Source organism: Magnolia sinica, chromosome 16 (genome assembly GCF_029962835.1).
Source record: "Magnolia sinica isolate HGM2019 chromosome 16, MsV1, whole genome shotgun sequence".
NCBI classification, from domain to species: domain Eukaryota; kingdom Viridiplantae; phylum Streptophyta; class Magnoliopsida; order Magnoliales; family Magnoliaceae; genus Magnolia; species Magnolia sinica.
In genome coordinates, this window is record NC_080588.1 from 4702510 (window position 1) to 4722594 (window position 20085).

General features: G+C 40.8%; 2 protein-coding genes across 2 annotated transcripts; one reads left to right on the forward strand and one right to left on the reverse strand.

Moving 5' to 3' along the window:
• The first annotated feature begins 313 nt into the window (after positions 1-313).
• On the forward strand, positions 314-14323 carry LOC131228760 (uncharacterized). The gene is made up of 3 exons (XM_058224623.1): positions 314-422; positions 3149-3305; positions 14068-14323. The coding sequence occupies exons 1-3, from the start codon at positions 420-422 to the stop codon at positions 14112-14114; spliced, it is 207 nt and encodes a 68-aa protein (XP_058080606.1). The 5' UTR covers positions 314-419; the 3' UTR covers positions 14115-14323.
• A 2215-nt stretch (positions 14324-16538) lies between these two features.
• LOC131229838 (F-box protein SNE) lies at positions 16539-18138 on the reverse strand. The gene has a single exon (XM_058225876.1). The coding sequence runs from the start codon at positions 18136-18138 to the stop codon at positions 17689-17691; it is 450 nt and encodes a 149-aa protein (XP_058081859.1). The 3' UTR covers positions 16539-17688.
• Between the last annotated feature and the right edge of the window lie 1947 nt (positions 18139-20085).

Genomic DNA, 20085 nt, shown 5'->3' on the forward strand with positions numbered 1-20085 from the left:
TTTGGGAAAACGTACTAAAATGAGATGGAAAAACAGATGGGCGGCGTGGATATACTAAATATACATCAAGGTAGGCCCCAAGCGGTTAGGGCAACACCCACTAAAGTGTTCTCAATGGAGAACAAACCTCATGATCTAACATTTCGAAAAAATTTAAATTAATCATTTTAATTTTCAGTTACTAACATATCAGAAATGGGTCCCATGTTTTGGATGGTCTAGTTTTATCAAATGTCTGCCACGTGTCTTGTTTGTAGTGCATGAGTATGAAGCATGCTACACTGCCAGAGTATCAGAGCTTTTCTTAACTGGGCCTGGCTATAAGTAGGGGGAGTCGCAGATCTGGAAAAGGTCTGGACTCGTCGTTTCGGTTTTAGACCCTTTCAAACGACTTTCATCTCTCTCGCTCTCTCCAGAAAATGGTAAAATGCTCTCTTTCAAAACCCTAGATTTCCGTACGTTTTTGTACGATTTTCGGAAATCAGATTCCGTTTGGTTCTCGTTTTTTCTTGATTTTTACTGATCTTGCATGTTATGATCTCTCCGTGTTGAAAAATCAGGATTGTGATGGTTCGATTTCGGAATTCTTCGGAAATCGTTGGGTCGGATCTCAGATTTCTCTTACTATAGATTGATTTTGTTTGTTTTGATCTCCGTGCGCGTGGGACTGATGAGTTCTTTCTTCTAATTCATTTTTTTTTTTTTTTAAATTGATTGCAATTTTCTTGTCGTAGATTGTTTTTTGATTTCGTATGTTTATGATGTCTCTGCGTTGAGGGATTAGGTTTTCGAATGCCGATTTCGGAAATGATGTATTTTTCTTCGGGAATTGATGGGGTTGACTGTTTGATTTTCTGATTTTATAGCTTGATTTTTCGAGCTTCGATCTTTCTGCCTTTGGAAAATTGCTGTGTTTCTTGAAATCGCTGAGTGAGGTTTTTCATCGCGGAAATTGTGGCTTGGTTAATCTTGTCTGGATCTCTCTGCAATGAGATATTGGAGCGTACTGCATTGATTTTGTATTGATCTATTTTCCTATGAAGATCATTCCATTGAACCTTTCTTGTTGGGAATTGTAGCTTGATTTGGCATCATTTTTACGTTTTTGTTGAAAATCAGGATTCACTGTGGTGATTTATGTCATTTTGGAAAGGATGTGTTTATATATATATATATATAGAAATTGTTGGATTGAAACTTTTCCTCTTTGGGAATTATGCATTGATTTGTCTTGTTTCGATCTCTGTTTTGATAATTGGGGTTCATGTATTTCGGAAATGATGATGTGTTTCATCAATGGTAATAGTGATTAACCATTTATTCTCTGATTTTATAGCTTGTATTTGCTTGGTTTGATTTCTCTGCTCTGAAAATTTTCAGTATTTGGCACTGCACTCTGAAGTTACATTTTGTTTTTCTTGAAATTATTGGTCAAACAATGTCTTCTCTGTGTTTATAGCATGAATTTGATCTATGCACATACGTTTTCTTCATTGGCAATTTATCCAGATTGTATGTGGCATCAAAAATCCAAACTGAAATCATCAAACTTCTCTCAATTAATATTGATGTTTTTCTAGTTAAAAGTTGAAAACTACTCAGTTAAAATGGGAACTTATATGAACCTTGTATTGACCAACTTCATACCAATTTAAACCAAGAAAAAGATCCCCGCCAAATGCATGATGTGCGAAAAATGATTTGCACAATTCTCATCAGTCTATCTTATACCATTTCAATCATTGAAATGTTATGCGTTGGTGATAGTACCTGTAATTTGTTCGAAAAATCATTACATTAATATGCATAAGAACTTTGATTGCTAGTGAACTAATGAATGAAAGTCCTATTCTGAATGAGAAAAGAAAATTGGAAACCAGGTTAATATGGGACTATCTGCTTGGCTCAATGCTCGCAAGATGGTTCATGGTCTTACTAGTTGAAAACCTTGTATCTTTAGTTGTGGATTGAAGCATTTTTCTTTCTCCCTGGGACACTGTTTCCTAATGGCCAATATTGATGGTGATTTCCAAAAGAAGGAATTTGCAAATCTTGTAGTGCCCACAATGCTTGCCATGCAGCTCCTTTCCTACAATACGCTAAATTTCAAAATTGATTCTTTTTCCAAAATTCAATCACTACCGTTTTGACTAAGAAATCCCGACGAACATGAAACAAAGCTTGCTATGCATGCCCTAACTTTTTTCTTTTTATCCAAACTTTCGTTAAAAGTGGTGCATATTTTTGGAACTGTACTTATCTCATGTTTGCCCATGCTGGAGGAACTGTAGAGGGAGCCATTTTTCTTTACTATAGAAGAGTTCCCTAGATTGTGGAATGTGCATATTGACAAATTGTTTCAGTAATGCATGCGCATTTTCACATTGGGCTTGAGTGGCCTGTGGGATGTGGGGGCACACTCGGGGTGGGCAGCTCATGTGAGGCGGAACCTATGTGATTTGGGGCCCATGAGGGGGCAGAACCCATGGATTTGGTGCCCACGAGGAGAGTCCGGCCAATGATCTAACCCATGGATGTGGGGCCTGTGCTATGAGATAAAGGGATTAATTTGCCATGCTCTATCAATTCGAACTTTTAGAGCAAGTGGTTAATTGTCCTAAATCATTCATATAACAAAATAGAACTATATCACAATGCATCACAAGCATGGTTATTTTATTTTATTTTTGCAGTTACTCGCATTTGCTGTTATAATTAACATGCAATGTTGTTTAGTGCTATATTTAAAGCAACTTTTTCATTAGCTATATAATGGTAGCTGCTATGATTATATCCAATGGTTTAGCTATGTGCTAGTTTTCAGGGTGCATTTGGGTTTACTGCCTAGTGCAGAGTCATTTTTGAGATGAGAACATGACATGCCCATTCTTATCTCAAATGTGATGCTTGTTGGGAAAAGTGCTTTACTGCGTTTATAAACTTGCTTGGGAAGCCTGTTAGCCATGATTTGGCAGCCTAAATTATTAATTTACAGCATTTTCCACCTCCTTTGAAATTGATTGAGTTCATGATTTTGTCCATTCTTGATGAATTGTGGGCATTTGTGATGATTTATCTTTCTTTGACTTACTCCTTATTGCTGGGAGAAGGCTAAGGTGATGATGATGATGTCTTGTGTGACTGACAGACGACTTCAAGGCGCCTTGCTGACAGAAAAATTGCAAAGTTTCAGAAAAATATCACCAAGAGGGGATCTGTTCCTGAAACAACAGTAAAGAAAGGAAATGACTACCCTGTTGGGCCGATTGTGCTGGGGTTCTTTGTTTTTGTCGTCATCGGATCATGTATGCCTCTTCCCTTGGTTTTATTTTATTTTATTTTTTTATTTAAATAAAAAATCTTTCTTGTCTTATATTTTATCTAAATTATGCTTTTGATAATTTGGTATGTATCTTATGCATTTGTAATTTATGTTTTTAAAGCACAAAATAGGGTTCTTATCATATAAGATCTCATCTCTCTTAACTGATAAAAAAGAGCTCATATATCTTATCCAGATTTCCTGAGCTCTATAATGGTGACACTTGCATCTGTTCTTTCAAATTTCAGTCAGATGTGATCACATTAGGTTGCAGCTCACCTTAAACATACAGATCAACAAAAGGTGATTAGACAGTGAAGGAAATTTTAAGTGATTTTTTTCTTAGAAGTTTGGGTATAAGGAAATCCATATTCAAGGAAATAATTGATCTATCCATGACACGTAGGTGCATTTTGGTTATTTAGCTCAAACATGAGAAACCTGAATAGAAGTTGGGGCAGTTTTAAGTTATTTACCATATCTCCTATTAAAAAAGTTACATTATTTTAGTTTAGTAAGTTGTGAGATTCTTCCTAGATGTGTTTTTAATGAACGAAAACTGCTGCCACGCATGATTGAATTGCAGACTTTTCTAAAAGTAGTTCAATATGTGTGTTTTTGGGATAAGTGGGCTAATATTTTATTAGGGTCTTATTGGTTGAATATGAGGAAGGTAGTGATCTTCTCCTAGAGTGTTTTCTGTTGGAGCAATACTTCTAAGTGTTGGGTTTTTCACAGAGATTTTTTAGCTCTAGTTCAGCAAAAGTAACCAAGTTTTGAGCTGTAAAACCTCTGCATTTTGGTAACTAGTATTGGTCCTCACTGTTGTTTTACTTACTAGAAAAAAGGCACATGCAATGCATGTGAGAAAGTTAAAATAGATGCAAAGGGGAGTTCAAATCTGTGTTAGGATTGGGTGTAATGATCATGTTTACTTCTAACCATTCATTTGATAATCATAAGATTTGGCGGTTAGGAATCACTTGATTGCATCATCATCATCTAACCCCAATCCCAATTAATTGGGATTGGCTACATGAATCCTGTTCTACCATTCCACTCTATCAAGGACCATATCCTCAGTTAAACCAAAGGTCATCAAGTCTTTTCTTACTCTTTTTTTTTTTTTTTTTTTTGTTTTTAAAAATGATAACGGGGTGTCCCTGCCCCTTTAAGGTGAGAGTATTCCTTGTGGATTCACGCAATCACCCGCCAATCACATGCATTGGGTAATCTATGGGGAGGGGAATCGAACTCATGTTTGTGGGGAGCAAACCCATGCCCGAAGCTGTTCGCCCAAACCCGTGATGAGTAGTCTTTTCTTACTATCTCCACCCACGTTCTTTTGAGCCTTCCCCTTGCCCATTTAATTCCTTCTACTTGAACCAACTCACTGCTAACTAGCTAACTGGTGCAATTTGGTCTCCGTTGCAAATCTTAATTCCATTCAAATGCATTCATTTTGAATCAGCTATGCTCATCCTGTGAACATATTTCTTGACTGATCAACAATCTGTCCCTAAAGAATGACTAGCCTTATAGCTATATCCTATAAAATCTCCCCTTTAATTTGATTGGTATACGGAAATCACATAAAGCTCTAGAGGTTCATCTCCACTTCATCCACCCACCTCTAATTCTATAAGCAACATCCATCCTTGTTAGCAATATCCATACTTGAAAATGCAGTCTTCAAGGAGAATTCCTGAAGTCACACATCCTTCAAAATCAGATCTTCTCTTCATTTCCCAGCCTTTATTAAACTTCTGCTTCATAAAGATAACCCTTTTCCATAATTCCAATGCCTTGTAAGAAGCTATCCCCCCGGTTGACCATCCCCATCTTGGCACTCCATACTTGTTAGCTATAATTTCTTTCCATAAGTCACCTTCCTTTGGCCCAAATATCCAAAGGCATTTTCCCAACAAAGCTAGGTGCATTGACTCCAAATCCATAATGTCCGCACATCCCTCATAAAACTTATAAAACTTGCCCTACCCCACCAAATTGATTTTCTTCTTGTCTTCCAACCCTTGCCACAAGAAGTCATATGCCTTAGTCGTTCCAATCTAGCTAGCACCACATTTTGGCAATTGACAATTCAACTTTGATAAGGGTGATCCGGCTGCCAAGAGATAAGTATCTACTCTTACGCCTTGAAAACTTCATTTCTACCTCTGTCCCACAAGTGTTTGGCCAGCTTCCCAATGGAAAGGGTCATTTCGAGGTATGTGGAGGGGAAGGAATGTGTCACACAACCAAAGATCCTCGCCATTGGCTCGACCTCTCTTGTATGCATAAGGATTTCCAGCATCTCGCTCTTGGCAATGTTGACTTTCAACCCCGACACAGTTTCAAAGTACCAAATAGTCATTCTCAACCTATCCACAATAACTGAATCGGCTTCGTAGAAGAGAATCGTCGTCTGTGAATTGGAGATGAGAGAGTGGGGAATTCAATCCTCCCACCATAAACCCCACGGAAGTGACCCCCCTGCCCTCTAACTAACATTTTGCCAATGCTTCTGCTACCATAAAGAGAGAGGGAGAGCGAGTCACCTATCATAAGCCTCTCGAGCTTCTAAAGAAGCCTTTGGAAGAACCATTAACCAAAACTGAGAACCTTGCTGAGCTGATACATTCCCTAATCCAGCACCTCCACTTTCACAACCAATCCAGTCAAACATATAGTCCACAAAGTCCTGACCAACATGGTCGTAAGCCTTTTCAATGTCCAACTTACAGAGGATTCCTTTTAGACCCTCATTGTATCTAGTGTCAATGCACTCGTGCAGTCAGTGCACTGTCGAAAATTTATTGCCCCAACATGAATGCATTTTGATTCTTGGAAATGACACTTGCCAGGACGGCACGAAACCTGAAAACTAGGACTTTGCTGAGAATCTTGTACAGTCCTATTAAGGATTGGTCTGAAGTCTCTCATGCATTCCGCACCAGTGACCTTAAGAATAATGGCAATTAAGGATACCCCAATCTTTGCCTACAAACACCTTTCGAAGAGTTCTATCATGAAGCTCATTACGTCACTCTTAATGGCTTTTCAAAAATAGTAAAATATTTGAAAAAACGCCAGGAGGAATCCATTTGGACCTAGGTTCTTTTGTCCCTATCCAAGAAATTCATGGCGGCCTTTCCTTCCCCCTCAAAGAAGGGCTTCTTAAGCGAGTTCGCAAAGTTCCTGAGCCTTAGGTACCGGCGCCCGAGGCACGCCATCTGTACTACGACTATCGCCATGCCTCACTTCTCTCCCAACCTAGGCACCACCCTTTGACATAGGACCCGAGAAACCATAAATGCAACCACACGTCTACATCTCGCAAAATGGCTTGCCACCGGGCCAACCCTCACTAAACAAAGCTTCTACAATAAGGAGATTTAGCAACACTCCCCACACTTGGTACCATGTCTCCTCCCAGCTGAATGACGACCTTTCAACCCATTTACAAAGTTTCTCCACCAAACTGTCCCTAAACAAAGCTCTTGTAATAAGGAGCTTATCGATTTCCACCTGCGGACTTAAGGAAATCCAAACTTCAATGTTCACAACCCCAAGTGTAGGGTCAAGATGTAGTAATAATCTTGGTGAGACCGAGGTCGAATCCACAAGGACTAATCTTGTACGAATTTTGAAAGTAACTAGAACTAGAACTGGAAGAAGATGTAAATCTAAATTTGAAAATATTTAAAAGAATAATTGTGAATTTATAATTGAAACTTGTGAATTTAAAGATGAGAACTAGGGTGTCAAGTATCCACTTGTAGCAATTGGGAGACGATCTTGCATAATTCAAGAGGTCCAACTGGAATCAGAGTCCTATCTTATCCAGTTGGAGAAAGAAGAGACGGTCAGATCTCTGAACTTCTCATGAACCTATTCTTAACAGATGAGAGTTGTGAGGATTGGAAGTGATTCCATCACTCAATCATGCCTAGGAGACAATGGTAAACAATAGGATTTACCAATCCCACAACCAATCATGGGAGAATTGTGAAGATTAGAAAGGATTCCATCACCCTATTATGCCCAAGGGACGATGGTGAACAACGGGACTTACTAATTTCACAATCTCAAATCAGGAAAAAAAAGATATTCAAAAGCAATTGCAGATCTATTGTAATTTGTCACAACAAACCATTGAAAATTAAAAATATTCCTTATAATCAAACTAGAATCCAAGAGAGTTCAACAAAACATAAATCAAAACAAAGCAAACATCCCATTCACGCTACAAGCTTCACCTCTTAGCCCTAGCTAAAAGTTTTAGCTAACCATAGACATGATTGAACTAAAGACTCTTAAACAAAACATCAACTAAGGAAGAAGAAACTCTCGGATGATGGCTCAACCCTTTTTGCTCTACTCCTCAAACCCTAGAAGATGCTTTGGAGCATCATAGGAACTCCTATTTATAGTTGGGGAACTTTAACTTAAGCATCAAGTTGGAAAAGTTCGAAAATCGCTTCAAATTTACGCAGTCCGCACAAAATCTGCGTAACCCTCGACTAGTCGAGGACAGTCTTCAACTGGTCGAGGTTCACTTTCAACTGGTCGAGGATGACGGGAATTTAAAGGATAATGTTGCTAGAGTTCGAGTCGCGGATTCCTAGGCTAGTCAAGCAGGAGCTAGGACTGGTTGAAGCTTAGACTAGTTGAGGATCACAAAAATTCACTTCAAAACTTCGATTCTCATCATTCCTCACTTGGTTTCCTTAGATCTTTAGCATGTGAATTTTTCAATCTTGGTCTCCTAAGATTTGGTGATTCTTGAGCATTAAATCCATACTTTTAACATTCTTTTTAGTTCAAGCTCTCAGATTCAACAACACAAGCATGTATAAAATATACCATTAAGCAGTATCATGTTCATAAAACCAAGATATAATTGGGGATAAATATGCAATATTTGACACTCAACATTCATCATCAGACTTCAGAGAGGTCTGAGAATGCAATGTTCTTCTTTCACTCCTCTCTCTATGCCAACCATCACTTCACATCTTTGATATAAGCTTCGCCCTTCACCTGTGCCACCAGTCCATTAGAGCACTTTCCATGTGTTTTCCTACACCTTCTGTACTATCACCATAGGCCCATTGACTACGTCATCCTTCCACAACTACCTCTCCTCCTTACTCCCCTTCTCTACTTGAAGGGTCCCTTCTCCCAGCTCTGTCTTGATAGCCTCCTCCTCCTCACCACATCCCTGTACAAGGTACCATCCCTAGCGGCATTCTCCACTCCTCTCCCAGCCCTTGAGTTCCCTTCTCCTCCTTCCCCTTCTCTGCCATATCCCATCTTCATCTCTGTCTTCTTTGCAACTTGATGGTTCACCCTCTCCAGACCATACCCGGCCCTTTGGTTCGAGATCTTCTCCCCCTCGATTTTTCTTCCGTGCAGAGTCTTCGCCATAGCGGACACCTCCCCTTTCTCCAACTTAAGGAATTTTAGCCTTTTGATTCGCCCTTACCCCTTTGATCCTCGTAGCACCACCTCCCTTATTGGCGCCATCCTTCCGAAAACCCTCTTGAAATTGAGCTCCATCCACCCCTTGTGGAAATTCTCCACAAAGAGGGAGAGGTCCTGCTTGTGCTTAACTCTCCTTCCCCTTTGAATTCCTCTTCCATTCTCCTCCCACAATCCCCCTCTTCGACAACATCCTCCCTAGAAGCAAACTTCCCTCTGCTCCCTGATGCTTTTCCCCATTTCCCTTCATGTATCCCTCAACTTCCTTTCCCCGTCCTTTCTTCCCAGCAGGTGCATCTTCCCAGCGTTGCCCTCTTGAGCGACAACAATCTTCGGCCTTCTCGCATATTCCCTACGATCAGTGTTCAAGTTGTCCGTATCGCTACAAGTTTCGCTGGCCAGAGATAAAGATATAATATCGTTATTGCCAATAATATTGCCGATAATCGGAAATGCGAGGGAAAATGGGGAAACACGGGAAAAACTGTATAATTTTCAGTTAAACTTCAGGACATGCCTAAATACATATATTTGGATATTTAGGAATAAAAAATTGTAAAAAGAATACATTACATAAAAGTTTTTATTTAATAGGACCCAAAAAGCATGCACTGCCGTAAGAAATCACTCCAATAGTGACACCTTATCTAAGCATAGAGAGTAGATTAGGTGTGGCCATGGCTTCACCCAATAGGATTTGGCCTTGATCAATGGTTTGTGACACCTTATCAACAGTTTGTGACACCTTATCAACGGTTTGGATGATCAATAAAACAATATGGTGGACCTTGGCAAGTTTTCTAGGGATAGGAATGTGGGTGGCACCCTGACCATGGGTCCACCTTAATGTATGCATTGTATATCCACATGGTCCATCCTTTTTGCCAACTCATTTGAGTGCACAAGCCCAATAATGAAGCATATCCAAATCTCAAGTGGACCACACCGCAAGAAAAACACACATAAATATCAGTTTGATCCAAAACTTTTATTGCCCCAAGAGGTTTTCAACCACACGCAGTTAGTCCTCACTGTTTCCTGTGTTGTGGTCCACTTGAGCATTTAATCTGTCTCACCAATACCAATATATATGTGTTTTATCTACACCGTCCATATGTTTTTAAAGATTATTTTATGGCTTGGGCCAAAAGATAAGACCGATCCACTTCTCAACTGGACCACACCACAAGAAACAGTGGTGACCGAAAGCCCACCATTAAATACTTCCCAAGGCCCACTGTAATGTTTATTTTCCATACATCCCATTGATAGCGCATAAAGTCCTAGATGAAAGGAAACAACAAGTATTAGCTTCATCCAAAACTTTTGTGACATGCAATTTTTTTTTTTTAATTATAAATAATGGTGAGCATTCAATCACCACTGATTCCCGTGGTGTGCTCCACATGAGATTTGGATATGCTAATTTTTTGGCTCATGTCCTAAAATTATCTGAAAAAATGAATGAACGGCATGGCTAAACACATACATCATGGTGGGTCTCACAAAGCACCGTTCACTAGCTACTGCCTAAAAGCATCAGTTGGCAATGTGTCCTTCGTGGGAGCGGATTAGATGTTACACAGATACATGTGGGTGTTATCCTTACTGTGTGGGGCCCACTGTCATCCTTTTTAGAAATCCACTCCATTTATTCGTTTCACCATATCATTTTAGTACAGTCTCAAAAATGAAGTAGATCCAAATCTCAAGTGGACCACACCAAGGGAAACAATACTGATTGAATCTTGCCATCAGAAACTTCTCAGGGGCCCACTGAAAGTTTTTGATCAAGCTGATAATTATGGTTTTGCTTCATCCCAATCTGTGTGACCTAAGCAAGAGGTTGGATGGCAAAAAAAACATTACAATAACCCTAGGAAGTTTTTAATGGGCCCTACGAAGTTTTTAATGGTGGGCATTTAATCACCATTGTTTCCCTTGGTGTGGTCCACTTGAGATGTGGATCTGCCTCATTTTTTTGGCTCATGCCCTAAAATTATATTTGGCAAATAAATGGACAGTATCGATAAAATATAACATATCATGATGAGCCCATGGAGCACCAAGCCACCGACTTAAACAAGTTGCATGCCTGCGACCTTGCAGGGAAGTGGGAGTAAATCAACACACTGAGCGTACTTAGTCAACTTTGTGGGGTCCACCATGATTTATGTATTTTATGCACTATGTACATCCATTTTAACAGATAATTTTAGGGCTTGATCCCAGAGATGAAGTATATCCTAGGGTTAAGTGGACCACACCATAGGAAACAATGTGAATTGAGCATCTACCGTTGAAAAATTCTTAGGGGCCACAAACGTTTTGGATTGGTGTCATTTTTTTGTTTTACCTTCATCCATGTATGTGTGATCTTATGAACAACGTGGATGACTAATAAAAATCACTGTGGGCCCTAGTAAGGTTTCAACAACAGGAATCATTGTTCCTACTGCTTTTTGTAATGTGGTCCACTTGAGCTTTGGATTTGCCTATTTTTGGGCTTATTACCTAAAATGATCTCGCCAAATGGTGGATTGCGTGTATATAACACATACATCATGGTGGGGCCCACAGAACTTAGTGACGTCCAGACGCCACCGAGATTGGCCCGCACACCATACTACCAACTAATCCACTCCACGTAAAAGGCTTTGAGAAGCCAAAACCTTAAAATCCCGAAAAACCTCTCCGAGATCCTTGAGATTTTGCAGATTCTTCGCCAAAACTGTTATTCCATTTGAAATTTATGATCTATTCGAAAAAACGATCAGCAATCCTCAAAATCCAAAAAGTTTCCCCTTTTCTTCCCCCTTTTTTTATTTTTTTTATTTTTTTATTTTTTTTTTCTATTTTTGGGGATTTACAGTCTCCCGATATTATCGGCGTCAAAAAGGGGTTGTTTGCCACAGTTATATTGTGGCAGGGTAAGTAGTTACAACAATTTCTCACTGACAACTGTATTTTTCACAAAAAAAAAAAACACGATAAAATTGCCGAAAAATCACCGATATTAGGAAGAGAAATGAAAGAAGCGAGTTTCAATGTCGCAACTCCGGCGACACCGATATTATCGATTTCTCGCCCATAATATGAACACTGCCTACGATGCCCCGATCTTCTTCTCCCACGAATCTTTCCCTTCGATGTCGATGTATAACTTCTCATGAACCTCCTGCCCCTTGAAGCGTCGACTCACCCTTGCTGATCTTTGTTGTGACTAGCCTCACAATTGACCTCATGAATATTCGAGCCATGATATCGAATATGGTCATTTTGGGGTACTTATTGGTTAACAATCCTAACTAATTCCCCGCGTTTCCACTCCTATTGTCACTAAAATTGCATTCCACATTATGTTTTTTAGTCTGGATGATTTCAAAACCTTTAGATGCTTAAGCATCCATCTGCAGTTCTAGATTGATTGTGTTTACCCCTCCCTCGTCTTGTTAATCAAACCATGTCAACTGTAAACAACATACACCATGGGACCTTATTTTGTATTTGCCTTGTTAATTTGTCCATGATTAGTGCAAAAATTTAGGAACGGTGGGGCCACTCACAGGTGCGTAGTAGGCACGCGCACACACACAAACAAAGAGAGAGGGAGGGAGGGAGGGATTTGATCATGGGGATCCACCGCCCAATAGTTAAAAAACTCTATTTAATAACTAAATTAATATTATTTTTAAATATCACACACACACATATGCATACATTTGGTGCTTGGCTCATTGGTTAGAGATCTTGCACTCTCAGTAAGGTCTTGGTATCAAAACCCCCTTCTTACCTTTTCATGAAAAGCCCAGCTCGTTTGCTAAAGATCTTGCAATCTCTGTAAAACCCTTCTCACCTTTCCATGAAAAACCCAGCTTGAGTGAGTGACTCACTTCAAGTCAAGTCGAGTCATCAAATTGACTCGACAAGTCACGCCAAGTCAAAGCCGAGTCATGTTCACAAGTGAGCTTCACGGTGATTCTCCTGGAAAATCTTTCCGACTTGGCTGAGTTGTCGAGTCACCGAGCTTCGGGACTATGGGAGTGACAGGACCATGATTCTGCAGCCAATTAACGTCCTTCAAGTGGGAATGAAGGCCGCACACCTGCTACTGCATTTCTTGGAAGTGAATCATAGTCTAAAAGGGATCCTTTGTTCTGATTCATCCTTAGACATCTTATAACATTTGATCCTACTTCTTGAGAGGTCTGGTCCATTCATCGGGTAAAAATCAGGGTAGTATATTCACCATTTGAATCTGACTTATTTTCTAACCACTCATATTTCTAATATAAGTTTGACCTCATCAGTGTAAAAACATCATTTTTGTTCCACGGCATGTTCACATGGTATATCTGATGAATGGCCTGAATCTTGGACACATCTTTGCCCTTCGCACATGAGGGTCTCCTCGCCAAGCTATTCCAAAATGGTTATGTAACGGCTGTTATGGAAAAATCGATCCGTAACGGTCCTGTAATGGGCGCTGTAACGGTCCGTTAGGGGGCCAAACTAGGTTTTTCCAAAGAGAGAGAGAGAGAGAGAGAGAGAGAGAGAGAGAGAGAGAGAGAGATTGTAATGGCCCATATCATAACAGTTCCGGAGGTGGCTGTTACGGCCATGTTACCTTTATGGAATACCTTGCTCCTCACTGAGTCACAGTCCTATGTTGTTTAGAGCCTGCTGCATTGATTCTCGTTGTAAAGATTTGAGCGCATGCTTCCATCTTGGATGTCCTGTGAACTCTTCTGCTTTGATGATAAAAACATTGAATGCTTAGGGTCACTTGGCACTTTGGATATGACCTTTCACTTGAGAATCCTAATCCAGGATTTTCCATTTTGTAAGATTTCCATTGTTATCAGTTATGTTTGACAACCTGGATTTTCAGAGTGGCCACTTCACAGAGACGAGAGAACAGTCGTGATAGTTGGAAAGGATTTCAAAATCCAAGATTTTCAACTCCCACCTCTTGGATTTTAGAAAGCAGCCCTTTCGAAGATTTTCGATCCTAGCTGGATTTGAAATCCAGGATTTTTCAAGGTGCCAAATATGATTTAGATTGAAAATCCTGGATTTCAAATAGTAATTTGCTCAAAATCCATGCTGCCAAACGACCCAGTAGATGAACAGAAACTGATTGGAATTCTCCTTTTTCAATCGGAAACTTCATGAAAGCAGCTTGATGTTGAAAGGATATGTTGACTAATCCCCATCTTATTTCATTGTTTTGTTTTGTTTTGTTTTGTTTGTTTTGGCAGCCCTGTTTCAGATAATTAGGACAGCCACAAGTGGTGGGATGGCCTGAGGCGCATGGCTGTGAGCAAAAGCTTTCTACTGGGAAGCAAGTAATGTTCGATTCTACACCCCCTCCCAGCTTGACTTGGTCACTGAATATGTTAGAGAGAGAGAGAGAAAGAGAGAGGATGACTTAGGTATGTTTCAATTACACTAAGAAAACGAATAAGTGGTATTTTCCACAGGAATCTAGATCCTGCTATTGCTATTTGCCTACCATTTATTTTATTTTATTTTGGAGCGCCGTGAATGTCCTTGATATTATTGAAGTTTGTACTTTTTTTATATTAGTTTTTTCTTACTTAGGCTAGAGCCTGCCATTACCAAAGTTCGCCCAATTGCTTCTGTGGTGGATGGCACACCTGGTTCAATGGCAGCATGGCACGCATTACCTCATGGATAAGCCATATGCCCCAATAATTGCATGGATTGCTTGATCCCAACCTTCCAGTCAACCAACCTGGTTTTTGCAAGACCAGTCCCCACTTCTACTTTAGGTGACAGCTCAAATCAAGCAATATCTGATTGTCGGAGTTAAAGAGTTTTACTTAGGTGGCACCATTACTTGCATTCCGTTCCGCTTGGCACTCACCAGTCTATTCACGATGCACGAATGAAAACAATCCCACGACCTGTTTGGGTTGGTGAAAAGGAATCCTGAGAAGGAAGCGTGTTGGCAAAGAACAGACCACGGTAACCTGCTTTTCTAGACTGATATGATTTCTATGGAAATGGTAAAAGGTCAAATCTCTTTAACCCTGAAAAATATAAATTTAATGTTTTTTTTTTTTGGGAAATGTTTTTCCTTGTTTCCTGAGGAAAACTGTGGAAATGGAAATCAAAATTTACACCAATCCAAGTAACTCTCGAGTTGTTTTTTTCTTTCAAAAGTGATAATTTTATTTATAATGAAGAAAATTAAAGAGTACATGGCAAAACTGCCCCCTAAGCATGACCGTTTATCAACTGGATGACCCGCTATCCGACCCAGAACTGATCAAGGGCATCTGAGGGATTTGTGGGGATTTTAGTATGTTTTTGGTTTGTTTGGGAGCAAGGATGCCTCTCTGCAGGCCTCTGCTACTGTTGCTTGGATCCAATGACATTCTATGTGTCGCTTGAAGGATTTGGATATGGATTCCACCAAAAGCCCAATCCAACTTCAAAGCTGATTGTAAAATCCTCGATTCCACGGGTTTAAGAAATCCAATAGGATTCCACAGGATTCTAAAATAAATGCTGCCAAACGAACCCTTACAAGAACAACAGCAACATTCAGTCAAGAGTCTACAGAGTTGGAGAAATTTCTTTAAAAATGCTTCTCCACTGGGAGAGATGTGTCGTCGAACATTCTAGCATTTGGCTCCTAAATGCCCCAAAAGGATTTAAAAGAGAGACGCATCCTCCACCATCTCTCTTTTCCATATTCTTGAATGGGGCTGTTCTTCCACTGTTCCATAGTTCCCGTGGAGGGATTGAAATAGCACTAGTTTCCAAAGCAGCCTCTCTGGCCGCCTGGCAGTGCAGAGTAAATGGTCTAATGATTCCTTGATGCGCTCTCAGCCATTTGATTGATGGACCTATTCATTCTCACTGCAGTATCCTCATTCATCCTTATTCCAGTGGGTATGCCGACTTGCTGATGATTGGTCTGACTACCTCTCTGCATGGGCACGGGCTTTTGGGGATATGGGAAGAAGTGTCTGAAAGCGACTTTTGGCGCTGCCAGGACAATCGCACCGTCAGTCCTCTCTGAAAGTCCTTTTCGTGCTCATCATGCCCTGGACTCTTGCTACATTGGTTGTCAAACATGAGGTGGCAAACTAGCATTTAATGCGCATCTACATTCATGCAAGTAATCATTGATAATCGATAATTTTTGGGAATACGGTCTTTATTTTATTTTCTTCCACTGTCAATAGTTGTGATGGACAACTTTTCTGGCATCCAAATGGTCCGTCAAACTGTTGAATCGTGGTCCTTTTATTTTTGGGGTGATCTAGATCATTGCTTCAAATCATTCAGACCAGTGATTTATCCACGTCCGTTCATCACACAGGAACTCTCTTCAAGTGTGTTACACACATGCCTAATGCTTTAAATAATAATAATAATAATAATAATAATAATAATCAAGCGGCTTAAGTGCATCAGGGGTTTTTTGGGAGCGTGAATCGGTGGTAACTGGTCAGTTTGGGAGTTGGATGTAAATTGGCAAAATACGGTTAATTTCACATGGATTGGATTTTATGTAATTGCCGAAGTGATGCTATTCAAATACATGCTCCCCAAATGGCAATGCATATCGAATGCATTATAAAAGCAAATAATCATTATTCATTTATAGCCATTTATTCTGAACTGAATTTACTGCAATCTTAGAGCTGTCATACAACCCTTTTTAAAAAAAAAAAGTAAAAAAAGAGTGGAAAAATTAGCTGCAATCTGCACCGTACATTATCTGACCATCTTGGGTTACAAGTCCAGTTCAAAATAATATTTGATATAGAAATAAAGAGAAGAAGCTTCTTAAGACCAGACGCGTGTACAAAGCGGCACATCTACACGACACGGTATGCCCTTACGTGGTACATGGGAGTGAGATTGAAGACGTCCATCAGTTGCTCAACCTCTTAGATGACCTAGAAACACTGGGCCAGGTTGTTTCCATCAAATGTGCTATTATGATTAACAAAATATCCTGATTTTTGGGCCAGATAATCAATGAAGCGGGGCAAGAACAATGGACGGTCTGGATCTCAAGCTCGTGCACTGCGCTGGCAGATATGGTGGCATGTAGATGGGCTGAGTTATATACACGCATGATGTTCTCAAGAAAAGCTCGGAGAAACAAAAGAATTCTTATTAAAGATATTTTAAAAAAAAAAAAAAAAAACTGCTGTATGGGGCCACACGCACTTATCCTACGCCCCTCCAAAATCCTGTCTGTCTACGTCCTCGCCGCTCGTGTTTCCACCCAAAAACCCTACCCCTGCACGTGCCAGTGCTGCACGCGCGCGAGGTCCATTCCATGCATCAGGTAGGCACACATACACATCGCATATGTACGGACTGCATCCATTCTATACACGTGTGGCCGGCGTGATGACCCGCAACAGACCACCACACGGAGGTGGGCCCCACTCGACTGCGCCAGCCGAATAGGCACGTGCGCGCCAACTTGGTGCGTCCTCGCCTCGCCCGTGTATCGATCCCAAAAGCCTCCTCCAAAGCCGTGCCGGTGTGACACGTGCCGGACATCCAGGCCATACATCAGGTGACCATCGCGTTCGGACTGATGTCCTCCCTATCCAACGGTCTTCGCCAGCCCGATTCCTGCAACAGACCTCGACAAGTGCTGTGGGCCCACTAGACCAAATAAGCACGAGCGCGCCAAATGGACACGAGGAGAGGGGCTACCCTCCAACTCCCCGACTAACATACGCCGTGGGTGCGGACACTGTTACCGTACGCCCACCCACCATTGCATGCGAAGGAGACAACAAGATGGAAGGAATCCAAAGCCCGAGAAAGAAAGAGAGAGAGAGAGAGGAGAGAGAGAGAGAGAGAGATGAAATATAATATCAGACGTTGACGGGCTCGCAGAGAAATCTGAGGGAGGAAGGGGCCCCACCGAGGCGCTCGTAGCAGTCAATGGAGAAGAGGGAAAGCGAGAGGCGGACCTCGTCACGGGTCCATGCAGACCGACCGGACCGGGTTCGGGAGAGGCGGTCGAGGAAGGGGCGGAAGCAGACGGTGAATAGTTGACGGTAGCCGCCTAGAGCTCGAACGACAGGACGGAGGGAGGGAGGATGGAGTGAGAGGTGGCGGGAGAGGATAAGGTTCTCCCAGAGAGAGTCATGAAGGGAGATGGTTCTCCAGAGTCGGCATACACAAGCTGATATGGCGAGGGAACGTGGGTCCAGACGTTTAAGGACCTCCACCAGGATGTCTTCATGGTCGTTGATCATGAAGATGGTCGGCCACTTCTTCTTCTGATGCTTTTGCTGGTACTGCTCTTCTACAACAACCATGTTTTATAATATGAGAGAGAGAGAGAGAGGGAAGGGAATTTGTATTTGTAGGAGGGAAAGAAGGAGAAGGGTGGGATTTGACTTGAGAGAGAGAGAGAGAGAGAGAGAGAGAGAGGGTATCGAGGGAAAGAAGAGATGGGGCCAAGGAGGAAGTTCCAAGCCTATAACTGAGACTGATGCTTCCCCACGTATATATACAGAGAGAGAGACACCTAGTTGTACGTTTTACTGTAGGCGTGTGGGGCCACCGTGGCGTTTGCATCACATCTCGCCTATCTGCCAAGATTGTCCGACCGTGAAATTGGGATGTCCCCAACAATCAGGTCCATACAACTATTAGGTGGGCTACACTTAAAAAAATCATGAACAAAACCACCCAATAAAAATAAAAAAATAAAAAAAAAACCTCCACATTCACATCGGCCATCTCGTTTCAATGGTTGGATTGGGCTGATTTTTGAGGCATTCCATTTTCACGGTGGGACAGCCTTATTGGATGGGTGAGATGTCATGCATATAAATATAAATACCATGGTGGTCCCACACGCCAACTAATTGGATGATCTGTTATTTATCCTTGGCATGCATTTCTCATGTATGCATGTCTGCAGGCGTGTATTAGAGAGATACGAGAAGCTCTCAAAATCCAACCCCTTGGACAACCATTTACGGTCGACGCCCAGTTGATAACTTCCAAGCTTTCACGTGAGTGCAACATCTAATATCATCCACCCAATAGGTTGGCCCCACCGTGAGGATTGTCTGAGCAAAAATCAGCTACATTCGCTCATTGATTGTATCTATCCATTTATCAGTATTTAGACATTGTTTTCAATGGTGTGGTCCACTCTAGGAGTAGATAGCCTGAATTTAAAAAAAAAACAAAAAAAAAGTAAATCCACTTGTCAGGACTAACCTATTGGAAGGGTTGGATCTCCCATTCACTTAATAAGTTAAGCCTTATCCCAATTAATAGGTTTAGCTATCTGAATCATGTTTGATAATTCCACCCTATCAAGCGTCCACCTTCGATTACACCATAAGTCTTTGCTCTTGCCCCGGTGGTAGACTCTCAGGAGTTTCAACACCTGGTCAAGGGTTCAAGTACCCATAGGTGGTGAAATCCAACTACGGCGTGAGTGTGTGGTGGTGTGTGCCGTGTGTTAAAAAAAAAATCAAGTCTTTTCGTATTCATATCCTTTCAACGATTTTCCTAGCCCTTTCAAGCTTTCAACTTGTACAAAATCACACCTTCTAACTTTCTCTGTCTTAAATTATTTATTGGTACTACTCTCGGGTTCCTCAAATGTAGTTATTTCCAATTTTATATTTCCACGTCTTTTCATCATTCATCTCAACATCTTCATTTCAGCTGTACACATTCTATGAATATGTTTTATTTATTTATTTATTTTACTTTTTATCATTCGTCTCACCTTCTTCATTTCAGCTGTACACATTCTATGAATATGTTTTATTTATTTATTTTATTGCACAACACTAGGGCTGAAAGTGGGTTGGTGCTCAACCCTAGCCCAACCCAAGGTTCCTATACCTCAACCCTAACTCAACCCAACCTCGGGTTGGGAATTCTCAACCCAAGCCTAACCCAAGTAGGCCCGGTTAGGTTGGTCGGGTGGATATATGCTAATATTTTAGTGATTACATTAGTCTATTATATTTTCAATACATGTATTATTTTTTATACCTATGATTTTATTAATTATATACGTAGTTATTTATCATAAAGAACTTCATCTTTTTTTATATAAACAAATAACCTAAAATATAGGACAACTATTCATTTAAAACTCTGTTGTGTAGTGCACAATTTATTTGGGAGAGAGAAATCCGGCGTAATAACTTGAGTCATCAAAATTGATGTGGACCAATGAAACCAGACGACATTGGAATTTCTTGTGCCCTCAACACAAATGATCTGCACTC

Excerpts from the sequence above, each read along its gene's own strand:
- LOC131228760 (XM_058224623.1), top strand. Across the intron at positions 3,306-14,067 it reads TTTTGTCGTCATCGGATCAT|CCCTGTTTCAGATAATTAGG; the intron begins GTATGCCTCTTC and ends TTGTTTTGGCAG.
- LOC131229838 (XM_058225876.1), bottom strand. The coding sequence starts at position 18,138 with ATGGTTGTTGTAGAAGAGCAGTACCAGCAAAAGCATCAGAAGAAGAAG.